Source organism: Panicum virgatum, chromosome 2K (assembly GCF_016808335.1).
Source record: "Panicum virgatum strain AP13 chromosome 2K, P.virgatum_v5, whole genome shotgun sequence".
Classification (NCBI taxonomy): Eukaryota; Viridiplantae; Streptophyta; class Magnoliopsida; order Poales; family Poaceae; genus Panicum; species Panicum virgatum.
The window spans coordinates 19,950,952-19,974,799 of NC_053137.1; the positions used below are offsets into that span (position 1 = coordinate 19,950,952).

Consider the following 23,848-nt stretch of genomic DNA (forward strand, 5'->3'; position numbering starts at 1 on the left):
GCCGCCGAATCGACGGCGGCCGGGCCGGGCCGGCCGGCCAGCGCCGCGCACCGCCCGGAGGCCGGAGCGCGGAGAGACCACCCATCCCCGTCCCACTTGTGGCCTCTCGCGCCGCCCGCGGCACATCCTCCGCCAGTCCGCCTGAGGCGATGGTGGCCGCCACGTCCGAAGCCGTCGCTGCCGCCACGTCCTTCTCCTCCTCCTCCCTGCCCAAGTGCCCCACGGGGACGCAGGCACACCCACCGACACCCGGGCCCCGCCCGCCTCCTCCTCGGCCCCGCCACGTCAGGCTCAGCCACCAGCCAGCCCCGATGCCGCCCGCCCGGGCCCGCGAGCAGCTGCTCCCCCGCTCCACGCGCCTGGTGGGTGGCGGGCGGAGGCGCACGCTGCGCTGGTGGATGGATACACTTGCGGCGGCACCTGCCCGGCCCGGCCGCCATCACTCGCGTCGCGTCCCTCTCTTTCCCTCTCCTCCATACCCTTCGCGTGCGCAGAAGAATTCCCTTGGTGCTAGAGGGCGCGGCTGCTCTCCTCCCTCTCCTCTCGCCTTCGTCTTCGTCTTCCCCCTTTCGGCTCCCCCCGCGGCGTAGCTTTTCGAGTCTCCGTTCGTCCGTCCGTGCGCGTGAGATCGCGTGCGAGCGCACGCACGCGTGCGCGCCGATTTTCGAAGAGTTCGGGGGGCAAGGAATCCCCCGAATAGGAAAGATTCCCCGCTCCCACGCCTCAAATCCCATCCCCTGATCCCCCCACCACGACCGCCCTCGATTCGCTTCCGGTTGCTGCTGCCGAGGTCGGGATTGGTGCTGGAATTCGGTGCGGGGGAGCTGTTCGGCGCCCGGCCCCCTCCGCGCGATTCGATTCGATTCGATTCGATTGGTTCCCACCGGGGCTTGCTGCTTCCGCCGCCGGGGTGCTCCGAGCTGCTCGAGCTGGGCGGCGGAGTCTCCGGGTGATACCCTCCGCTGCTCGATCTAATTCGGTCCCCAGTCGCCGCAGCTCCCCCGCCGCCGCCGCCGCTGATTCCGGCGCCATTTCGATCCGCGCGGCCGGATCCTTGGATGATTCCGATCGATCCGGGACCAAGAGGACCAGGGCTTCGTCACCTCACCAGGGCCCCGGCGGCGGTGGATCCATGGCGGGGGAGAAGGCGTCGCGTGCGTTCTCCATCGAGGAGCTCCCGGGCCACCTCGTCGGGGAGGTCCTGACCTCCGGCAGGCTCGCGGCCGCCGACCTAGCCAGGCTCGAGGCCACCTGCCGCGCGCTCAGGCCGCTCGCGGAGTTCGCCGCGTCCAAGCTCTGCGTCGCGCGGCCGGCGTTCGCGGCCATGGGGCCCGCGGCGAGGGGGGAGCTGCTGGAGCGGTGCGGGGGCAGCTGGAAGAAGGTGCTCAGGTTCCTGCAGTCCGTCGAGCAGTCGTCAGGCGCCGTCGCGACATCATCGGGCAGCGTGAGCGTCCTTCCTTTCTTCCTTCACTTACGTGGACTAAAATAATTTCAATCTTTGATAGCGCTTGTATGGCCATGAGACTGCACTGTTGTGTAGAAATGCTTATCTCACATGTTACCCACTTTGGAACAGTTTGCAAGACATTTTAATCTTGCATGGTTTGTATTTGTCTTAAACTTTTGTCTTAAACTGGATATTTATTATTGCATTAGTTACATGCTTTTGCTCAGCTGGTAGAGATAATTTTTCTAGTTTTGAGCTGGAGGGCTGTTAACCACTTATCTCTGTTTGGCAATCATGGTAACATCCTGAAATTATAAGCTGGTATGCTCTCGTTAGAAACAATACTAACATGAACATGGAGGCATGGAGCACACACACACACACACACACACACTATAAAGCCTTCTGGATGTGATTAATTGTTATGGAGAAATCTTGGTAAATTGTATTGCTAAGTTATACCTTCAATTCCTATATCTTGATGCAGCTGTAACCTCTCATAGTAAATATAGATGGCACACAATTCCTGGTTATAAGTCTAGCATTATGTCCAGGACATTGCTAATAATCATGTTCATGTTGTTTACGATTCTCGTTATATATAGTTTTCAGAAAGAAACAAAATACCAAGTCGAAATGAGGAAAATGTAGTTGTCTTGTTTCTTGGACATAGGTTTCCCTGATGTTGGATGACGTTGAAGTTTAGTAGTATGTTGAGGGCATTGCTAATTGTCAGGCTTGCGTTTATTATTTTCTTTATATATGTTTGCCACAAAGAAACCAGAATACCAGATGAGAAAAAAATATGAGTTAAATGCACGGTAGGCCCATAAACTTGCACAGCTGTGTCAAATAGGTCCGTCAACTACCAAACCAGGTATCTGGCCCCTCAAACTTGCGAACCCGTTTACTCCAGGTCCAAATACCAAAACCAGGCTGGTTTTGTCGACGACGTGGCATGTCCACCGTGGACGTCCCGCGCAAGGCAAGGAAGGCAAGCTAAAATTAAATTATATGTGTGTGCGTTCGTTCCATACAACAAGGAATGCAACAAGCAAGCTAAGAAACTAATAAGGCTTCTACCTGCTGCAGCCGTATATGCGTATACGTGCCTGTGCACAGGGCCATGCACACACACATGCACCTGAATATCCAAGCAAGCAATAAACAAGCTAGCAAGTAAAGTTACCAGATGTATGTGCATATACATATAGAATTGGCCGTAGATGAACTTGTATATATGCCGATTTATATCACGTATTTCTCTCGTATAATTATATATCAGCTGGTCGGGTCGACTCGGCGCGAGTATATGACTCGATATATGGTCTGGAATATTCTGGAACGCTTGTGTACATATGTTCGGGAGATATATACTTGAGTTGATCACTAGTTGAGTACATGCGTGCCTATGTTGCGAACTGCCGAGCTTGGTGTATAAGCGTATATACATATCCTGTTTGCTTATGTTATTCAATAACATTCCTCCTCGTCGGCTCCAGATTGGCCTGGGTGGGGGTCCTGCTTCTAGTTAGCTTTCTATTCTACTCACTGGCATAAGGGAATGAGCTATGAAGCTCGAGCTCGGCGATTTGGGACTATGAAGCTCGAGCTCGGCGATTTGGGATGAAGGAGTGGCAGCTCTGCTCACGGTGCGGCCATGGGGAGAACGCAAGCGCACCAGATGCTAGATGGTGCAGCGAGACATGCGCGGCACAGCAGGTTGAGTTCTCGGCATGCAGAGCATGCAGCAACTCTCTCTCTCGGTCGAGCTTGGCTGCAACGAGCATCAGCAGCCAGCAGTATGGCTGGTAGCAGTAGCGCATGAGGCGAGATGGTCAAGGGCAGAGACGCCTCGCACGCGAGCAGCAGCGGCCAGCGGCCAGCAAACGTGCAAGCAGTGTTGCAGCAAACGTGCAAGCCAGCGGCTAGCAAACGTGCAAGCAAACGTGCCAGCAGCGGCCAGCGGCTCATGAGCAGCAGCGGCCACGGTGGACAAGCCACGTCAGCAAAACCGGGCTGATTTGGCATTTGGACCTGAAGTGAACGGGTTCACAAGTTTAAGGAGCCAGATACCTGGTTTTGTAGTTGATGGACCTATTTGGCACTGCTGTGCAAGTTCGTGGACCTACGGTGCATTTAACTATGTTGTTGCTTGGATATAGGTTTACCTGATGGTAGATGTCATTGAAATAGCTACAAGTTTTTTGATATGTCCAAATTGTTTTCTTATACATGTGAACCTGCTGTATGTTTCCAGATGCAAGTAGCCACAGGAAGATATCACACACTTTTGGTCCATGACTCTTCTCTCTATTCTTGTGGGTCCAGCTTGTGTGGTGTGCTAGGTCATGGCCCAGATACTACACAGTGTGCAGCATTCAGTCGGGTTTCCTTTCCATCACTTTCCCGTGTTATCAACATCTCTGCCTCACACAATCATGCTGCTTTTGTTACAGAGTCTGGTGAGGTAATTGACGCTCTCCTTAATGGAAGCTAATAATGCATATTGTGTATTACTACTTTATTTGTCGCCTTTCTGTCCTGAAGAGTTTGTTCTAAATAGGTTTTCACCTGTGGTGATAATTCATCATTATGCTGTGGTCATGGTGAAGTGGGGAGGACAATATTTCGACCAACGCGAGTAGAAGCACTTAAAGGGGTTTCTTGCAAGCAGGTGGGACCACAAATCTTCTTTCATCCTTTTGTGTTCTGTCTCCAAGTGCACCTCTGATTATCTGACGTAGCAGATTTTCATTTCATGACATAATGTACATTTTTTTCACTTAATAGTGATGCTTCTGTACTTATTTCCATGTCTGGTCTGCTAAGTTTTGATAAAAATGTATTGTGTGCTGTCATTCTCTTGTAATTTTTTATGAGAAGTTGCTAACTTAGTGCTGAGATTTGCATTGACTAGGAAGCTAACAGGAATGCAGCATGGTAAACAATGGTTTCTAGGGGGTTGATATTTTCACATGTTTCTCCCTTATTCTATTTCTTGTTGAGACACATGCTACTCATTATGACTCACATGTTGAAGATTTGATCAGTAAATGTTGGTGTATATTGAGCCCATGTATAGAGGCCCGTCTAGAGGCCCATGTATAGGAATTATATATCCCACCTTTCTAGGGTTTGGAGGAATACAAGCCATTATTCTCTCCTATTCTCTCTCTTACATGGTATCAGCCTAGCATCGCCGCCGCCGCCGCCTCCATGGCCGGCCGGCCGCCGGCGCCGCACCTCCCTTCCCTCTCTTCCTTTCCCTCTGCTCTGGGCGCGAGCTCCACTGCTTTGGGCACGGGCTCCTCCCCTGCTCTGGGTGCGGGCTCCTCTGCCTGGGTGCCATGCGGGACTCCCCTGCTGTGGGCGCGACCTCCCGTGCTGTGGGCGCCGCCGCCGCCTGGACCAGGCTTGCCGCCGCCGCCCTTGTTGCCCTGCCCGATTCCTCTGCCTCCGCCGCCCTCCTGGGCAGGGCGCGGGCGCCACGGGATCCGCCGCCACAGGGGATGCTGCCGCTGCCCTTGCCGCCATCCGCGTGCAGGGCGCGGGCGCGGGTGTGGCCCCTGTACCAGGCGCGGGCCCTGCCCCCGACGCCCCCCTGTAGCCGGTCCTGCAGGGCGCCGCTGGCGCTGCCGCCGCGGTTACTCCCCTGGCGCCGGCCGCTGCTCTGCTACCCGCCTTGGCGCCGCCCGCTGCTCCTCTAGCGCCGGTTGCTGGCTCTGTCCTAGGCGCGGGAGCCGCGCCCTCCTTTGCTGCTGCTTGGGCGTGGTCCTAGGGGGCCGCCGCAGCCCCCACTTCTGCGCGCGCGTGGCCCGACGCCGCCTCCTCTGCGCGCGCGTGGCTCGCCACCACCATCGCCGCCGCCGCGGCCCCTGGCGCGCCCAATCCGCCCGTCCTGGCCCAGTTGGCCGTGGGCGCGGGCCCAGCTCTTGCGCGCGCGTGGCCCGCCACCGCCCCGGCCTGGCGCGCCCCTGCCGGCGCAGGCGTTGCAGCCCCCGCGGCCCATGCTGCCACGGCCGGCGTTGGCCCTGCTGCTATCGCCCATCCTCCTGCGCCGAGCACGTGGAGCCCTCCCGTGGCTGCTGCCGGCGTGGGTGGCTCTAGCGCACCACTGCGGCCCATGCCCCTGCGCCCGGGATGCCCGCGCCCACGGCGCCCATGGCCGCGCCCGCGGCACCTCTGCCCGCGCCCGCATGGCCTGGGTTCAGTATGCCCCACGGATGCGCCGTTCGCCGCCGCCGCTTTCCGCGGGCACAAGACCGGAGGCCTCGGGCGTCGTCGGCGGGGTGGACATCGTGGTGGTGGTGCTGACGGCACTACTCCGGCTCCGAGTGGTATTTGTGGAGGTCGTCGAGACACTACGACCCCGACTCCTGCCCCTGGAGGTACGCCCTGGCCATCCTTCAGCGCCCCATGGCCAGGGCGCCTCCCGATGTGGTCGTTCCAGGGTCGGGGGGGGGGCACCAAGTCCTTTGCCCCAGCCGGCGGCCATGCTCGCCGCTGCTGCTCCCTTGTTCGCGCCGTTTTGGAACCCGCCTGCTCAGCCCAGCCAGCAGCCGACCTGGTCTGGGGGTGGGACCAGGCCGCACTGGCGCAGTCCTTCAGCGCCATGGGGCGGACGCCGCTTGTCAGCATCGAGTGGATCGCCGATTCGGGTGCCTCCTTCCACACCACCCCACATGTCGGTATCCTCTCTTCTGTCCGACTCCAACACTCCTCTTGTCCTTCTTCCATCATGGTTGGTGACGGGTCTTGTCTTCCTGTCACCGCCGTGGGTTCTACTCCTGGCTCCTTTCGTCTTTCTAATGTTCTTGTTGCTCCTCAGATGATTCATAATCTTCTTTCCATTCGTCAGTTTACAGCTGACAATTCTTGTTCCATCGAGTTTGATTCTTCTGGCCTCATTGTAAAGGATTCGGCTTCCCGGCGTCCGCTACTTCGGTGTGACAGCACGGGGCCCCTTTACACCCTTCGTCTTCCTTCTTCCGCTGCACCACTCTCGCCTTCTTCGCCCTGGCCGTCTTGGTCTTCCACCACCTGGCACCGCCGTCTTGGTCACCCTGGCCGCGACGTTCTAGCTCAGCTCAGTCGTAGTACCGATGTTCCTGGTACTAGGGCTCCTGCTGAGTACCTCTGCCATGCGTGCCAGCTCGGTCGTCATGTTCGGCTTTTTTTTTCCTCTTCCTCTTCGCATGCGACGCATGTCTTCGATCTTGTTCACTGTGACCTGTGGACTTCTCCTGTTCTTAGCCTCTCTGGCTACAAATACTATCTGGTGGTGGTCGATGATTTCTCACACTACTCTTGGACTTTTCCTTTACGCGCCAAGTCTGAGACCTTCCCCACCCTCCTCCATTTCTTTGCCTGGGTGTCCACTTAGTTCGGCCTCACCATTAAGGCTGTCCAGTGTGACAACGGGCGTGAGTTCGATAACTCCACCTCCCGTTCTTTCTTCCTCTCTCGGGGTGTTCAGCTGCGTATGTCTTGTCCGTATACCTCTCCTCAGAACGACAAGGCTTAGCGGATGATTCGCACGACGAACGACGTCGTGCGCACCCTTCTGATCCAGGCCTCTCTGCCCCCGCGCTTCTGGGCCGAGAGCCTCCACACCGCCATGTACTTGATTATCCGCCTTCCGTCCACTACTTCTCTTGCTCCCACTTCACACCACGCCCTCTTCGGTACCCCTCATCGCTACGACCACCTTCGGATCTTCGGGTGTGCGGGTTACCCTAACACCTCCGCCACCGCTTCTCACAAGCTGGCGCCCCGCTTGTCTCGTGTGTTTCTTGGGTACTCCACTGACCACAAGGGGTACCGATGCTTTGACCTCACCTCTCGCCGCGTCCTGATCTCCCGACACGTCGTCTTTGACGAGTCAGATTTCCCCTACTCCACCTCCACACCTTCTCCTGACTCCGAGTTGGAGTCCCTGTTTCCGACTGACCCGGTGGTTTAGCCACCGTTACCTGTCTGCCCTTTCCCTGTAGGTTTTCCCAGTGCACCGGCACCGCTTCCGGAGACCCCTGCTGCGCCACGCGCGTCCCCCGGACCTCCTGTCGTGCCGTGCGCGGCCCCGGGGTCCCCTGCTGCGCCACGCGCGGCACCGGGTCTCCCCTTGCACCTGAGCGGTACGCACAGCCGGTGCAGGTGTATCGACGTCGTTCGGCGCCGACACCGGCGCCGCCTCCGGCTTCGGAGGCTCCTGCGACGCCTACACCAGAGCCGTCGCCGCCTCCCTCTCGAGCCGAGCCGGCGGTGTACCACCCGCCAGTCATCCATCGGGATGCTCGGCATATCCATCCCATGGTGACTCGGCGGATGGTGTCTCAGGCCGCGACTCTCTCCGCCACAGAGGGCGAGCCGCGGGTCTCTCCGGTACCCTCCTCTGTCCGCGACGCCTTGGCGGATCCTCACTGGCGTCGCGCGTTGGAAGAGGAGTACGCGGCTCTTCTTGTCAACCAGACGTGGGACCTCGTGCCACGTCTGTCTGGTTGCAATGTCTTGACTGGCAAGTGGATTTGGACGCATAATCGTCGGGCTGATGGCACACTGGAGCGATACAAGGCTCGCTGGGTTCTCTGAGGGTTTACATAGCGGCCTGGTGTGGACTATGACGAGACCTTCAGTCCAGTCGTGAAGCCCGCTACGGTGCGCACGGTCCTCGCTTGCGCTCTCGCGCTCTTGGCCTGTGCACCAGCTAGACGTGAAGAATGCGTTTCTTCACGGCACTCTGTCAAAGACAGTCTACTGCTCTCAGCCCGCGGGATTTGTGGACTCGAGTCGTCCGGATATGGTCTGTCGGCTCAACAAGTCTCTATGGTCTGAAGCAGGCTCCTCGGGCTTGGTACTCTCGGTTTGCCATGTTTTTGCTGACATTGGGGTTCACCGAGGCCAAGTCTGACACGTCTCTTTTCATCTACCGCCGTGGGGATGAGACTGTCTATCTGCTGCTATATGTCAATGACATTGTGCTCACAGCCTCCAGTCAGCGATTGCTTCAGAGTGTCATCTCCTCTCTGCAGTAGTAATTTGCTATGAAGGACCTGGGTCAGCTCCACCACTTCTTGGGCGTCACTGTTGAGCCTCGTCTGTCTGGTCTTCTCCTTCACCAGCAGCAGTATGCACTTGATATTCTGGAGCGGGTTGGGATGATTGATTGCAAGGCCTGCTCCACTCCTGTCGACACTCAGGTGAAACTGTCTGCTGATCTGGGTGATCCGGTGGCTGATCCTACTGCCTACCGGAGTCTGGACGGCGCTTTGCAGTATCTCACCTTCACCAGGCCGGACCTCACCTACGCGGTTCAGCAGGTCTGTCTCCATATGCATGATCCCCGGGAGTCACATCTTGCTGCGCTGAAGCGTCTCCTCCGCTACGTCCGTGGCACTGTGGACCTCGGCCTGGTTCTTCACCGCTCGTCCTCTGCTGAGCTGGTTGTCTACGCCGACGCTGATTGGGCTGGCTGTCCGGACACTCATCGATCCACTTCCGGCTACGCCGTCTTCCTCGGCAGCAACTTGGTCTTCTGGTCGTCCAAGTGGCAGCCGGTTATCTCCCGCTCTAGTGCCGAGGCGGAGTACCGTGCTGTCGCTAACGGCGTGGCGGAGGCGTCCTGGCTACGACAGCTCTTGGCGGAGCTCCACAGCCTGCTCACCAAGAGCACGCTCGTCTACTGCGACAACGTCAGCGCAGTGTATCTCTCCACCAACCCCGTCCAGCATCAGCGGACGAAGCACGTAGAGATTGACTTGCACGTCGTGCGCGACAGGGTCGCAATCGGCGATGTTCGGGTATTCCATGTCCTGACCACCTCCCAGTTTGCTGACATCTTCACCAAGGGACTACCCTCCTCGACCTTCTCGGAGTTTCGCTACAGCCTCAACGTAGCAGGTGGCTAGTTGTGGCTGGGGGGGTATTTGCCCTTTGAACTTTCTTCTTGTCCAGTCACCGCTGCGTCGGTAGCTCAGACTACGGGGGGTGTTAGCTTTCTTGTTGTCCAGTCTTGAACACCGTTGCGCCGATAGTTCAGACTGCGGGGGGGTGTTGGTGTATATTGAGCCTATGTATAGAGGTCCGTCTAGAGGCTCATGTATAGGAACTATATATCCCACCCTTCTAGGGTTTGGAGGAATACAAGTCATTATTCTCTCATATTCTCTCTCTTACAGTAATTGCTCCACATTGTGATTTTTTTATATATGCCATCAGTATAATATTGATTTGACCAATGTTAATGATCCCTTCTTCGCGAAATCATGTGCATATGCACATATCTTTGGGAAGTCTCTCTGACAGCTCAGGCCATCAGGGAAAACCACCTAATTCTCTTACTTTTTTTCTTGAGCAAGAGATTCTCATCTTTTCATCTTTTGCTAGTTCATTTTTATTACGTATCAAATCAGCACTTCTACTGAACACGTCACTCATCATTTTACATGTATCTAGTTCATATTTGCTCTTATGATAAGATTTCTAAGGCTCTTAATTTCTGCACTTGCACCTATTATTTCTTTGTAGAAGCAATTGTTTGTTCTTAAATTTTACCATGGGTTCACTAATCTGCTAGCTTTTTTTCCCAAGTGGTTAAGATCTTTCGCTTTGTTTCTGCATTTCAATTTTCCCATTCTGATGCTATCTTGTTAACATTTCACAGGTTGCTACTGGTCTAAGTTTTACTGTTATTCTTACAAGGGATGGCCAAGTATATACATGTGGAAGTAACACACACGGCCAACTTGGCCATGGTGACACCATAGACAGGGCCATTCCAAAGATTATTGAATTAATTGAAGGCCCCACTCAAGTGGTGCAGATAGCAGCTGGGGCAAGCTACACATTTGCTGTAACAGACGATGGAACAGTTCATTCCTTTGGGTCTTGCACTAATTTCTGCCTTGGACACGGTGATCAGCATGATGAACTTCGTCCACGTGCCATCCAATCATTTAAGAGGAGGAACATTCATGTAGTTCGTGTTTCTGCTGGAGATGAGCATGCTGTGGCTCTCGATGCTCTGGGACACGTGAGTATATATTGTATTGTGTCGATTCGGTTATATATTCTAAATTTAATTGCTCCCCAGACAGAAGTTTAAAAAAAATCTGAACTTTGCAGGTTTATACATGGGGCAGAGGATACTGTGGAGCCTTGGGCCATGGTGATGAGAACGATAAAACTAGCCCAGAATTGATCAGCAGTCTGAAGAACCAAGTTGCTGTGCAGGTCTGTTTAACAAGCTTGCATCACCTAGGGTCATACGCCCTGTCGATAGCTAGAGAAGAATGAAGCTGCAAAGTTTTTTTTAAACAGTTTGAAACAATTCTTCTTTACAGTGATATAGGATGCAAATTGTTTGTTCTAATTAAAATGCTGCTCGTAGCAGTGTAGGACCAATGGACCATGCCTATCAGTTTCATGTGTAAAGTCGTTCACTTTTTCTTGAATTAGGTATGCGCAAGGAAGAGAAAGACCTTTGTTCTCACAGATGAGGGCTCAGTTTATGCGTTTGGATGGATGGGCTTTGGGAGTTTAGGGTTTCCTGACCGAGGATCGTCTGACAAAGTAATGAAGCCCCGCGTTCTCGAGAGCCTGCGGGATCACTACGTCTCCCAAATAAGTACTGGACTGTATCACACTGTTGCTGTGACAAATAAAGGCATTGTATTTGGGTTTGGGGACAATGAACGAGCGCAACTTGGGCATGAGTACATTCGTGTGTGCTTGAAACCTACTGAGATAGTGTTCCAGAAGAGTATAGAAGATATAGCGATCGCGGCACCTAGTGGTTGAATTAAAGACCAAAAACTGCCATTTTGGACACTGTTGCCTGCATATGTTGTATTTATAAGCTATTCTTCTCAGCAACTGTATTTTATACTGTGATTTGTGAGTAATTGGGTGAACAGTAGAAGATCAAGGTTGGACGACAATGTAGTGTAGCTAAAGAAGCATATAGTCTAGTAATGTGTGATGTATTGAATAATTTAACCCACCATTTTTCCTCTGTATAAAAAATATTGGTGTGTTTTTTTTTTGTCTCCATTGTTTCATGGCTGCGCCCTGTCAAGTGTTGAGTAAATAGTGTTTGCTGACCCTGCTGTTTATTGTAGCTTAAATTTGCTAGTTTCTCCATCACCTTGAGCATTGTGCTCCCTCTGTTTTCAATTATCCAGATCATCATGCGCACCTATTAGCTGGAAAACAGCGACATACAATTGGAAATTACTTGGGTGCTTAGCCAAATGATATGTTATTAAGCTGTCTCATCTATTAATTCATGTGCACGTCCTGCACATGCTAGAAGATAGCTCTGGATGCCTAACCACAGCATGGGATGGGCGGATGGCTGGCATGTGTTTGTTCCAATAGGCAACGCATTCCAGAGACAGTACCCAGGAAAGGACGTGGTTTGCTCAAATTAACGAAGCATTTGAATTTGTCACCGTGTTTTCCTGTTGTGACAATAATCGTCAGCCCAACAGAAGGAATGTAAAAAAAAAACATGAAAGATATACGTCATGCAACACTGGAAACAGCTATATTTGTTCTAAGTCAGTCAATTTTATCTTTGCTCGCAAATTTTTTTTATCTTTGATCAACAATATATCTAAAATATAATTTATTTTATAATTTGTCACATTAACTTTACTTTAGTGTAGGATTTCGCTGCATGGGAAGATCTTGCCCTCTCACCCAGATGGAAGGAAAACACCCTGTACATGGCTTTTAACCATCTGTATTGACCTTTTAATTCGTAGTGAATGACGTGTATGTTGTATTTCTTTTCATTTGCAATATACTCCAACATAAGAAATATATAAAAAAATGACCAAGCATGTAGTTTCATTTGTATCTAATTATGCGATTATCCGAAAAGGCTTCAAATGGTCCCACGGATGGGAGATAAGATGAGCTCTCCAGTGATTGGATCATTGGTTGCTATCTTGACTGACCCCTGCTGAATAAAGTGCAATTTATTAGTATTAAAAGAGAACAAAGTGTAGCCCAGTCACCTACCCTCAAGAGTCAAGAAGACAGAATATCTCAACACAATAGCCATCGTCTTCGTCTCTTCGAGCAACACAGATTGAGCGATCTTTCAGTTTCAGTTTGGGAGATGGCTGCCGGCCCGGGTAGCGCAACGGTGGAGCGGTTCATCGTCGGAGCCCAGAAGTCAGCCAACCAGCTCAAGGTTGTGCTGGCCAAGCTACTGCCGGGTGCCGGATTAGGCGCTCGCGCCGGAGCAGGATCCCCTGGCAGCGCCGACGCCGTGGAGGCCCTCCTGTCAGACATCACGGATTCGCTTTCTCAAGCGCTCGCGTCTCTGCGGCTCGGCGCGCTGGACACTCAGCGATCGCCATGGCAGAGTTCTACTGGTGCTGCCGAGGCCGCCGCCGGCGGCGGCGGCGGCGGCGGCGGCGGCAGGAGATCTGCGCCGAGGAGAAGTGGTCAACGGGTCAGGTACCTGCCTTTAATTTGCTCCAGATCCAGCATCATTTTTCAGCTAATTGACTACGTTGTTTTTTTGGTAATACGCCCTTTGTTTAACCTTGATTGTATAAAATTTAACTAGGCCGGTTGACGCGCGATGCGCGTCTATTTGAAAGATATTAACTTGAAAAGAATGATGAAACATAAATTTATATTTTGTTGTACTCAATCCAATATTAAATTTAGATATTTTATGCTATTATAATGGTCATCTAAGCACAGCATAATTTTTTTTTTAGAAATTCGTTGACTTTTAGGTGTGAATAAAAATAGCTGACAGAGTAACATATAAAATTAGTGATGAAAGAATAATTGATCATATTTTTTGAATTTATGTATGGGAAACAAATTATAAAAAGTTTTAGAGCTATCGTAGATGAACGTGGTGTACTAAGTTATTATTTTCATATATATATGAAAAGTTAAATTTATTTTATATTTTGTATACGAAATCATCATTGATGTTTTTTTCAAATGATAGAGGCACCTAATAGTACCGTGAGTCCATTAAGTGGGGCACATTAAATATGCATGTGTCGCAAATGGTGTGGCTCCCACTTTGTAGTATACAAACAGTAGAGCTACTACATGTGAACGCAGTATACAAAATCATATTATTTTTTATATAAAAAATTAAATATATTTTATACGCGGGCCCACTTGAATAGTATGCGGGACTCACTTAAACAGTACGCGTGGGCCCACTTAAACAGTACCCGGGGTCCACACGGGCCCCACTTAAACAGTACACATTGGCCCATGAACAGTACCAGGCCCCGCATGAACAGTGCCCCCGGGCCCCACGTGGGGCCAGAGCGAACGGGAGCACTCCAAATCTTGGAGTTTAGTATAGTACTCAATTCAGAAAAAATCCACAGGAGAGCTGTTTTGTTCCTTGACGCCTTGAGGTTTATCTTGGTTTGGTCCAATTTTTCTGAATTGGGTCACCAGTTGTGGTGTTCTTAAGTTTTGACCTCGTCGTCGTCGTGATCTAGGAGGGATGGAGCGTGCCGAATGATTGTACTACAAAATGGAGTTCAAGATTCCTACACATGGAGGAAGTACGGGCAGAAGGAAATTCTCGGCGCTAGATTTCCAAGGTATTTCTCATGCCGTCACGCGCCTAATCTAAATGACTGATTCAGATAGACCAAAAGCATGTTTGGATGAGCTCACCTATTAGCACTACTTTTTGCTAAAGTTTTTGAATCTTGGCTAAAGTTTAGCTCACCCTATTAGCTAAAGGCCTCCCCTTTGGATATAATACTGCTAAATTTTTGCACTTTGGCGTATGGATCCGACCGAACGGATTACAAAGGGGCACTTTCTGCTGACATTCATATATGAGTCCATGAACCACATCATATATTCAGAAAAAAGAATAAAGTACTGACCATTTGCATCATCTAATTTATACGGCCATTACCTATTACTAAAGCATCATGTTAATAACATGTTTGGAAAATGAACCAGATCATGTATACACATCGATTTTCCGATTCGTATATGAGAAAATTCTGGAGGATTAGAGCATTCATGAATACTGAGGCCCGGATATTCTTCCTTTTTATCATTATTTGTTGGGATTACCTATTGAAATTCCAGTCGAGGGACGTGCGTGCCGCAGCCTTTGCGCCAGACATCTATTTTCCCTTCTGAAACCATGTTGCACTGCACGGCAATCGCAGGAGTTACTTCAGATGTGGCCGCAAGCCCGGCTGCCCTGCGCGGAAGCACGTTCAGCAATCCGGCGCCGATCCCTCCAAGCTCGAGATCGCCTACTTCGCCGCGCACACCTGCGACGACCCGCCACGGTCGCCGTCGTCACCACGCATTGCGCCGGCGGACCCGGTGCCCATCTCCGGCGCGCGGGTGGAGAACACGGCGGCTCGGCTTGCGCCCGTCGCGGCCGCAGCTCCGTCAGCTCATCAGCGTTGCGCCGGCCAACCGTCACCGATGGCCGGCCACAGCGTCGTCCCGATCAGGACCGCCGGTGTTCTTCTGCCAGCAGCTGCCGCCGCTCCGGCAGCTGCTCCGTCGTCTAGCACACAGCATGATCCCGTTGCTGATGACGACACGGCCTTCACACCGTCGATGGTGGAGGAGGAGCGAGCCGAGCTGCTCTTCATACCTTCGCCGGCGTGCTCACAGTCGGAGCTGCTGCCCGTGGAGAGAGCCAACAAGGTCGAACCGCAAGGTCCGCCGGTGTGGATGGAGCATGACGACGAGCCTGTCATTGTTTCCGACTTTGTGGTGCCTTTTTTTGAGCAATCTGGTTTGCGAGAGGAAGTAGGTGGTGTGCCGGCCTTCTTTACGGTGCCTGAGATGTAGCGTTCGTGTAGTATAAAAGGACTGAAAGCACATCACCTTATTAAGATATCATCTATATGTGTAACTTTATCTAGTCACAAGTGCCATCGATCTTATTACAGAATACAACTAAAAAAATCTGATGAATAATCCACCCTTTTCAGTGATCAGACAGGAAAAGGATCTTCTGAATCTACAGCAATACCAGCCTCTAATAATCCTTAAGGACTAAACTGAAACTAGTGGAAACCCGATAGCTACTTCTAGCTCAGAAAACTGCACAAAACAAATGCAACAGATGTCCACGGCTCAAGAACATTATTTCCAGGCGGATGTTGTTATTAACACGATACGAGCGACTAGCTAGGTAGATAGCAATCTTCATCGGCACAGCACATGGCGATCACTTCTTTACCGGTTGCTCTGGTTCCTTGCTTACCGGCGCTCCAGTTGCCACCGGTGGAGCACCGGCAGCAGCATTGGCGCTCGCGGCCGCCTTCTCGCCGGCGTCTCCGGCTACCTGCTTACCATCCTTGTTACCGTCTTTCTTGGCATCCTTATCGCCATCCGTGTTCTTGCCCTCCCCCTCCTTGTTGGCCGGCGGCGGGGGCGGCGCCATGTGAGCCGGTGGGTTCTGCTTGAGCTTCATGAGCACCTGGCGCATGCGGGAGAGGTCGGTGGCCTTGCCGGGCTTGGGGCCCTGCACCACCACGATGCCGGGCTTCCGCTCCTGCTCCTGCTTATTCTTCTTGCCCCTCTTCTCCAGCCCCGGGATCTCGTGCGGCACCAGCTCCGCGATCGCCTTCCAGCAGTTCTGCCGGTCCGCCTCCTTGTGGAACCTCTCCTGGTTCGCCAGGGACAACTGTTGTTCCCATTGGTTGGTGCAACACAAAGCATCGTCAGGATTTATTTATTTATTTATATATATTTTATATAATATATAAAATATTGCGTTCATTTCACTTTGATTGTTCATGGCGGTGCATGTACCTTCTCCCTGTCTCTGTTCTGCGCTCGCTTCGTGTCGCAGTTCATCCTGCGCTTGTCCAGGAAGGACTTCTTGAACTCATCTGCTTCCGCGATGATCGCGTCGCGCCGCTTCCTCTCCTTCCGCTCCTTCTCCTCCAGCATCAGCGTGTTCTGGCTGCAAAATTGAATCAAGCCCTCCATTTGCAGTTTGCAACAATCTAGCTCGGATTCAGAAATCACCCTGATCGTCGCGCTACGGCGGCAGAACGGAACGGATCACTCACCGGCGCCACTCCCGGCGGAGGATGCCCTCCTCCCTCATGGCCTCCGGCGGCGGCAGGACGGGCCCGTGGTCGGCAGCTGCGCCGAACAGGTCATCTTCGAGGAGGCCGCCGCTGCCGCCACCGATGCCCCCTCCCGCGTGGCCGTGCGCGGCGCCGTCCATCACGTCCTGGGCGCCCATGACATGCTCCACGCCGCTCGCCGCGTCGTCGGCGTACCCGTACGCGCCGTGGGCGGCGCCGCCGTTGGAATCCAGGGGCATGCCGAGGCCGAAGCCGCCGCCGTACCCGCCGCCATCGCCTGCGATGCCGCCCAGGTCGTCCTCGGAGACGGCAGTGCCGAACGACGAGTAGGACGCGGCGAAGCGGTGGCCGCGGCGCATGCCGAGCTCCGCCTGCTGCTCGCCGCCGTCCAGGACGACGGCAGGGTCGAAGGGGGCTGGCGGTAGCCCGTCGTCATCGCCTACGACGGCCGCGACGGAGTCGAAGGAGGACATGATCGCCCGTCGTGTCTTGGTTTGGGGAGGTTTTGGATCCGACAAGAATGGAGTGGAGCTGGAGGCATGGTGCACCACATGCTGCCAAGTACACAAGTATATGACGACCCTTATTTTCTCGCACCCGCAAGTGGCGACAAACTTTCTTCCCCTCGTTTCCTTATTTTCTCCTGAGCTTCAGAAATTTCTTTCACAAAAAGTCTTTCTTTTCAAAGCTCAGTACAAGTACATACTCTTACATTCACATACACACTACAATACTTGACATTATTGACAGCTTAGGCAAACTCTGCATTCACCTCTATCAATGAGCCTCATGATTTTACTTTGCTGGGTTACGAGGACTATATTGGTCTATCTGAAAGTTGAGAGATGAAGTTGTCCTTTAGATCAAAGTTGAGGGACCAAAATGTCTATCTTTCTTTTATTTTCAAGGATTTGATGGGTTAGGTTTTGATTTGGAGTGTGTTTGGGTGGGTTGAAATGTGTTGTATTAGATAATGGGGTGGGGCGGAGCAGGTTCTATATAAATGTGGGTTGGAGTTGGTTGAAATGGATCATTTGTGCAGAGTCGGACCCTGAAAACAAAACCTCGCATTCATACTATAAAATTTTATCGAAATTGACAGAAATTTGTTAGAGATCACTCAGTATGACTGACAGCTACTCTGTGCAAAGCAAGTCCCGTTTCAAGAGCCGAACCCTGGAATTAAAACTTCGTGTTCACACTATAAATTTTTATCGAAATTGACCGAAATTTGTTGGAGATGACTCAATTTGACTGACAGCTACTTTGTGCAAAACAGTGTGGCTAGACTTGCACGTGGATCCCATGTTAAGAGCCGGACCCTGAAATTAAAACTTCACGTTCACACTATAATTTTTTATCAAAATTGACCAAAATTTATTGGAGATGACTCAGTATTACTGACATCTACTCTATGCAAAACAGTGTGGCTAGACCTACATGTGGGCCCATGTCAAGAGCTGGACCCTGGAATTAAAACCTCGCGTTCACACTATAAAATTTTATTAAAATTTACCGAAATTTTTTTGAGATGAATCAGTATAATTGATAGCTACTCGTTGCAAAACAGTGTGACATGATCTATATTATAATTTTTTTTGAGAAACTGGTTATCATAACCATAGTTTGACTAATAGTTTATTATATTATGAGCTCAAATGTTTGAATTGGATTGGATTGGTGTGTGATGGTGGTGGTGGTGGTTTGGAGTGGAGTGTGGTTATATAATTTCCCTCCTGAGAATGGAGTGGTATGGATATAGTTTAATTTTTAACCTATTTGTAGGGTGATCTGCACACAAAAGTAGTATTGCCTATCACCTGATAACTATATATTTTTGTTGAGTGCAAATTTTGTACAATGCTCAAAAGAGATTTTGAGGGGGGTAGTGATCTATCAAGCCAAATGTCTTCCCCAAATTTACGTTTTTGGCATCCCCAACCAAGAATTCTACTCCTCGTGTATAGAAAATGCTAGACAACATGTAGCCTATTTTCCAGAAATGTGATTAGTTTATATTTCTACCGCTTGATATTTTTTTTCCTTAGGAATGAACTGATTGATCATATTGAACTTTGAATATCCATTTTACTAGTCAAGTCTCCTGGGTAGTTAGTTGGATCCCTTGGTGCACAACATACTCGGTCCAACTATCTTTCTATCCCAACCCAAGTGCCCAAGAGCGAAAGGGACTGTAGCCTAGTGGTTACAAGAGCCTCGGTAGCACCTGAGGTCCTGGATTCGACTCCCCATGGGACCGAATATTCTGGGATTTAACGGCGTTGTGCATTCAGTGGTAGGCGACGTTCCCGTCGACGACGAGGCGCCTGTGGTGACTTCGTCAATCTCGAGGATTTGCCGGCTCAGTCTTCGAAGATGCTCATAGGAGTAGGGTTTGCGTATGTGTGTTCATAGGGGTGTGAGTGTGTGTGCGTTATGCGTGTCTTAGTTGTACTGTGTAATCTAAAAAAAACTAGCTTCCCACGACATCGAGAGGCATGCATTACTAAGTTAGAGTTTGTTTGCCATGGGTCCAACTTCAAACTCCAGCTTAATGAAAAGTGAAGCCAGCCAAACAACTCAGCTCCACCAATTTTTGGAGCAGCCCAACTCCATGGAGCAGGTGGAGATGTGGTGTATTTTTTTTTGGAACACCTCTTTTGCATCTCCAACGCCCCCCAAAATGAACTTACAGGTGGTGTTAAGAGATAATTACTCACCACTGCTACCGGTTACACAAATACCTCATCATTCTATTTTCCTCCTGCTGCGCTTGCGTATCCAACATTGAGAGCAATAGCAACAGGTTTCTAGAATAAGAGGTTGGAGTAGTTATTTATAAGGATTTGTTGGGAATTTGTTCAAGTTTGTTGGAATTAGAGGTTGTTCGGTGCACAAATTGAATTGGATAAATAACTTCATGGTGAACAAGGGCAAGATGGGAATTCATTATCAAAACCATCTTTTCTAGAGCCGAGGACTCCCTCCTAACCAAATATTCCCTTCGGATAGCTCCAACTCTACATGAAGCGTTTTGGAGTGGGGTAGAAACTAGTGGAGTTGAAGCCATACCAATCAGACCATAGATAGTATCTGGAAAACCCATACCTCCATATGATTTATGGGAAGCTAGAAATTTCCTTATTGTCATTCCAGAAAAATTGGCCCTTCCTGCATTTAATTTATGATGAAAGTACGTTGTTTTATTTCCTATGGTAACGTTTTATAGATTCATAGTTATTACAGAGAAAACAGAGGAAGCCAATGCTTCCGTACCGACTGACACCTTTCGTTTCCACCCAAATTATACGACTGACGCCTTTCACGCTCGTAATCTCTCGCTCACCAGGGTACGTTTTTCTTAACACAAAGGGGGAACCATTAAAATCCCTAGAGCCGGAAACATGAAGCAGCCATGAGAATAAAGTACGTATGAACAGCATAGCATACTACGATACGTGTATTCCATGTCCAGAATCCAACCCAATAATCCAAACAGTATACAGCCCAACCGTGACCTCATACAAGAACCTAGCAAAGAAACAGCGAATCCAATAACCAATTACACCGCGTCACTACTAAGGTGATGTTAACAAGAACATTGCATTCCTCCACCACGAAATCAGCTGAAAATACCGTGGCTGGTCTTCAGCAAGCTCCTTTAGTTGTAAGTGCCCATGCCGATGCTGGAGCCGCCATAGGGTGCACCACCAGCAGCATCACGCGACTTTGAGTAGCTGAGGTAGTAGACCTCACCCAGAATGGCCGTGAAGAAGGTGAAGGCTGCACCAGCAGCGAAGACACCCTTGCGCACTGTCTCGCAGGAGAGGGGCTCGCCGTAGAAGTTGCCCCTATAGCGGGTGTGGTACGCGTTGCGGACTGATCCCGCCAGCAAGCACACCTCCGCGATGAGGAAGGTCACCCTGTCAAGGGGGATGAGACATGTTACTGGTGAAGTGGTGGAAACTTGAAGTTCTGGATATGCTGAATCAATGTGTTGGATACCCAAATCTGTTTGACATATGACATACGTGCACCAAAATATAGTATAGCTCCAATTGTAGGTACTGAATTAAGAAAATCTGTTAATATCATAACAGCTCGAAGCTGGCAGTGACGGTGCATCCAGTTCAGGTTTCATTTAGATGATGAATTGAGGAAGGGAAGCAAGCAAGCAGCACCCATAAAAGAGAGATTTTTGGGTTTTGACACTGTAGCACTTTCGTTGTTATTTAGCAATTAATGTCCAATTATGGACTAATTATGTTTAAAAGATTCATCTCGTGCTAATTAGTTAGACTGTGTCGTTAGTTATTTTTTCAATTGCATTTAATGCTCCATGCATGTGTCCGAACATTCGATATGACGGGTATTGTAGAAATTTTTTTGAGAACTAAACAGGGCCTGAGGTAGATTCCAAACAAAATTTAATTGTGGCAGACTGGCAGTGGCACTAGTTTTTGTGAATAAGATCATTGCAGATGCTTCCACCAGAAGGCTTGCTAGGCAAGGATACAAAAGAAAGCAAGGCTATTAATTGATGTTGACTTAGGAACTGCTACTGTCACATGGTGATCCCAAGAGAAACAGATAAAGAAATCGATGGCAGACTATTTAAAAATCTAATGTGGTTCAACAGGTTCATCGAAAAACTTAACAGAAGTCAACTAGTGTGCAAACAAATAATCATAAGCTATCGGTACTAAGTTTAATCAGGCCTGTTTAGTTCCCACCCCATAAACCCCGTAAACACAAAAAAACGTCACATCCAATATTTCGACACATGCATGGAGTACTAAATGAAGTCTATTTACAAAACTTTTTACATAGATGGGCTGTAAATCGCGAGTCGAATCTAATGAGCCTACTTAATCCATGATTTGCAACAGTGGTGCTACAGTAACCATCCGCTAATTATTAATTAATCATGGATTAATTAGCATCATTAGATTCATCTCGCGATTTACAACCCATCTGTGCAAAAAGTTTTATAAATAAACTTCATTTAGTACTTCAAATTAGCAAGATTCCATCGCAATTTTTTTTGCAAAACATCTAAACACGGCCTCAGTTAGGATATCAAGGCATAGGTGGTGAGCTGTACCAAGGTACTCCCACCGAACATTATGGTCATGTTGGGCTTTCTAATAAGCCCATAATAGTGAAAGTAGTTTCTTGGAGGCTGTGGTTTGTATTAAAAAAACACTCACTTGAGACTGGAAAGGCTTTCAACATCTCCATGAGATCACAGAAAAATATATTCAATAACTGTTACACAAAAACTCTGCGAGACACTAAATGCTACAAAGTGACCCATATACACTAGGAGCAGTTGGACACCATCACCAACATAGAAATCTAGCAGATCTATGGCTTGTACTGGAGTCCACTACTAATAGCTTCGTACCAAGAATTAGTTAGATTCCTAACAGGACATAGCTTGAATATCTGAAAGACGAGCTTAGTTTGCACGAGGCTACAGAATTGTCAAAAGCGAAGGACACGACTGTTATCAGCTTGCATGAGGTTCAGAGTATTGAGCCTTGGCGTGCAAGTGCAGCTCCTGCAATGAAAGCAGAAGCCAGATGCCAGCAGCGGACTAAACCGAGAGAGTTTTGAGGTGGGACTAATACCTTGCATCTGGATAGAGAAGTAGCACTAACTGATGGATCTCAGAACCTCACCCAAAACCAATAGAGAGGAGCACTGGTTAAGTACCTGAATTTTGATTCTGTATAGACAGGAAAGCAACATTTTACCGCTAGAGCACGATTCGAATTAGAAGAGGGGAGAAAATGCCCCAGCGCAAAGATTCAGTTCAAATTTGCAAGATCCAGCTTCAGACCACCCTGCGACAAACGGATCTTAGGCTCGCCGTGCGGCAGCAGCTCAGACCACACGAAACACACTTTGCAGATCCTAATTCAATCCGCTCCCAGAACCACCCCCGGGATTCGATCTGATCGGGGAGCAGAGCACGGGATCACCCCGCCCAATCTAGCGTTGCCGGTTAGCACTAGGCCCCCCGGCCGCAGCGGAGACAAGCAGCAATCGAATCGAGCTCGCGAATCGCTTACCATGTGAAGAGGAAGAGGATGAGCGCGCAGGCGCGGGAGCCCCCGGGCTTGAGGCCGCGGCCGCAGCAGAAGCAGCGGCTGGCGGCCATGAGCACGACCTGCGCGGCGGCGAGCAGGAGCAGCGCGCCGACGCCGTAGCCCGTGGCGATGTCGGAGTCGTAGACGCAGTAGTCGTACTCCTTGGCGGCGTCCGGGGTGACGGTTGCCCGGCTCCGGCGCTGCTCCGCGGCGACGCCCAACCCGAAGGCGACCACGTCCAGCAGGATCACCACCGCCTGCACGATGATGGACGCCATCTCAGCTCGCTACTGCCTGGCGGCGTGGTGGTGTCGTCCTGGGTCTGGGGGTGGTGGTGGTGCGCCTCCTTAAGGTGTGAGCTAGCTGGGGGTGGGCGGAGGTGGGCGTAGTTAAAGGCGGTGCGGTGGCGTGTCGGTGTAGAGTGCGGCGCGGAGCAGAGCGGGGCAGAGCCGCGCAGAGGGGAGGGGGGGGGGGCTAGTGGAGTGAGACGGGGACTCGGGAGCCTCTGCTTTTGGGTGGGTAGTCACGCCTCCCGCGGCGGATCTGGTGCTGTGCGGAAGGGGGACCGCGACGGGCCACCGAATGCGTGAGGTGGGTGGGGGGGCCCGCGCGTCAGCCGCTACCGGATGGGCGTTGCGTTGCTCTCCCCTGCCGGGTCCCGCTGTGCTGTCGGGGTTGGTTTTTTTTTTGTGAGATACCGCTGTCGGGGTTGGTGGTGTGTGGGGCTTATCGCCGACGGCCCGGTCGAGCGCCGCGGGCCGCGGGCTGCACGAGAGCTCGAGCACGCACCCGGCACGAAGCGTACACACCGCTAGCGATCCAGGCTTTTCCGCTCCGCCGTGTGCCCGTCAGCGGTGTGTGTATCATATATACTGTAGAGAAAATTTCCTGTAAAGCCCTAACACAAATAGTACTTCCTTCTTTGACTCTGAAAAATTGAAACTTCCTTCTTTAACCTTGTTTGTATCTTCTATGCCTTCTATGGCCTTGCCGTGACCCTACCGTGAGTTTTGTTAGAACATTCCGTTAAGACTATGGAGGCCGGCGCTGCAGCCATGAAAGCCGTGAAGTTCTCACCCGGCCTCCACCGCTTACTCTTCCTCCGCACGCCTGCCATCCGCCGCCGCCCCGCGCTAGCCTCGACGCGCCTGCTGGGCGCGCGCCCGCCGCCGTCTCGCGCTACGCTGGCCTCCACGCGCCTGCCGCAGCCACCCCACGATGGC

At 51.1% G+C, this 23,848-nt stretch overlaps 4 protein-coding genes across 4 annotated transcripts; 2 read left to right on the forward strand and 2 right to left on the reverse strand.

The window, feature by feature from the left end:
• Positions 1-424: 424 nt before the first annotated feature.
• Positions 425-11,490, forward strand: LOC120670656 (ultraviolet-B receptor UVR8-like). The gene is made up of 6 exons (XM_039950816.1): positions 425-1,444; positions 3,708-3,917; positions 4,014-4,124; positions 10,110-10,478; positions 10,571-10,678; positions 10,904-11,490. The coding sequence occupies exons 1-6, from the start codon at positions 1,133-1,135 to the stop codon at positions 11,243-11,245; spliced, it is 1,452 nt and encodes a 483-aa protein (XP_039806750.1). The 5' UTR covers positions 425-1,132; the 3' UTR covers positions 11,246-11,490.
• Positions 11,491-12,449: 959 nt separating this feature from the next.
• Positions 12,450-15,396, forward strand: LOC120670677 (WRKY transcription factor WRKY51-like). The gene is made up of 3 exons (XM_039950833.1): positions 12,450-12,916; positions 13,942-14,046; positions 14,635-15,396. The coding sequence occupies exons 1-3, from the start codon at positions 12,573-12,575 to the stop codon at positions 15,275-15,277; spliced, it is 1,092 nt and encodes a 363-aa protein (XP_039806767.1). The 5' UTR covers positions 12,450-12,572; the 3' UTR covers positions 15,278-15,396.
• Positions 15,397-15,510: 114 nt separating this feature from the next.
• On the reverse strand, positions 15,511-17,053 carry LOC120670667 (clathrin light chain 3-like). Its single transcript, XM_039950826.1, has 3 exons — positions 16,510-17,053; positions 16,247-16,400; positions 15,511-16,118 (listed from the first exon to the last, which is right to left on the reverse strand). Exons 1-3 carry the CDS (start codon positions 17,001-17,003, stop codon positions 15,660-15,662), a joined length of 1,107 nt encoding a protein of 368 aa, XP_039806760.1. The 5' UTR covers positions 17,004-17,053; the 3' UTR covers positions 15,511-15,659.
• Positions 17,054-19,948: 2,895 nt separating this feature from the next.
• LOC120670687 (protein MODIFYING WALL LIGNIN-1-like) lies at positions 19,949-23,142 on the reverse strand. The gene is made up of 2 exons (XM_039950844.1): positions 22,608-23,142; positions 19,949-20,453 (listed from the first exon to the last, which is right to left on the reverse strand). Exons 1-2 carry the CDS (start codon positions 22,901-22,903, stop codon positions 20,192-20,194), a joined length of 558 nt encoding a protein of 185 aa, XP_039806778.1. The 5' UTR covers positions 22,904-23,142; the 3' UTR covers positions 19,949-20,191.
• Between the last annotated feature and the right edge of the window lie 706 nt (positions 23,143-23,848).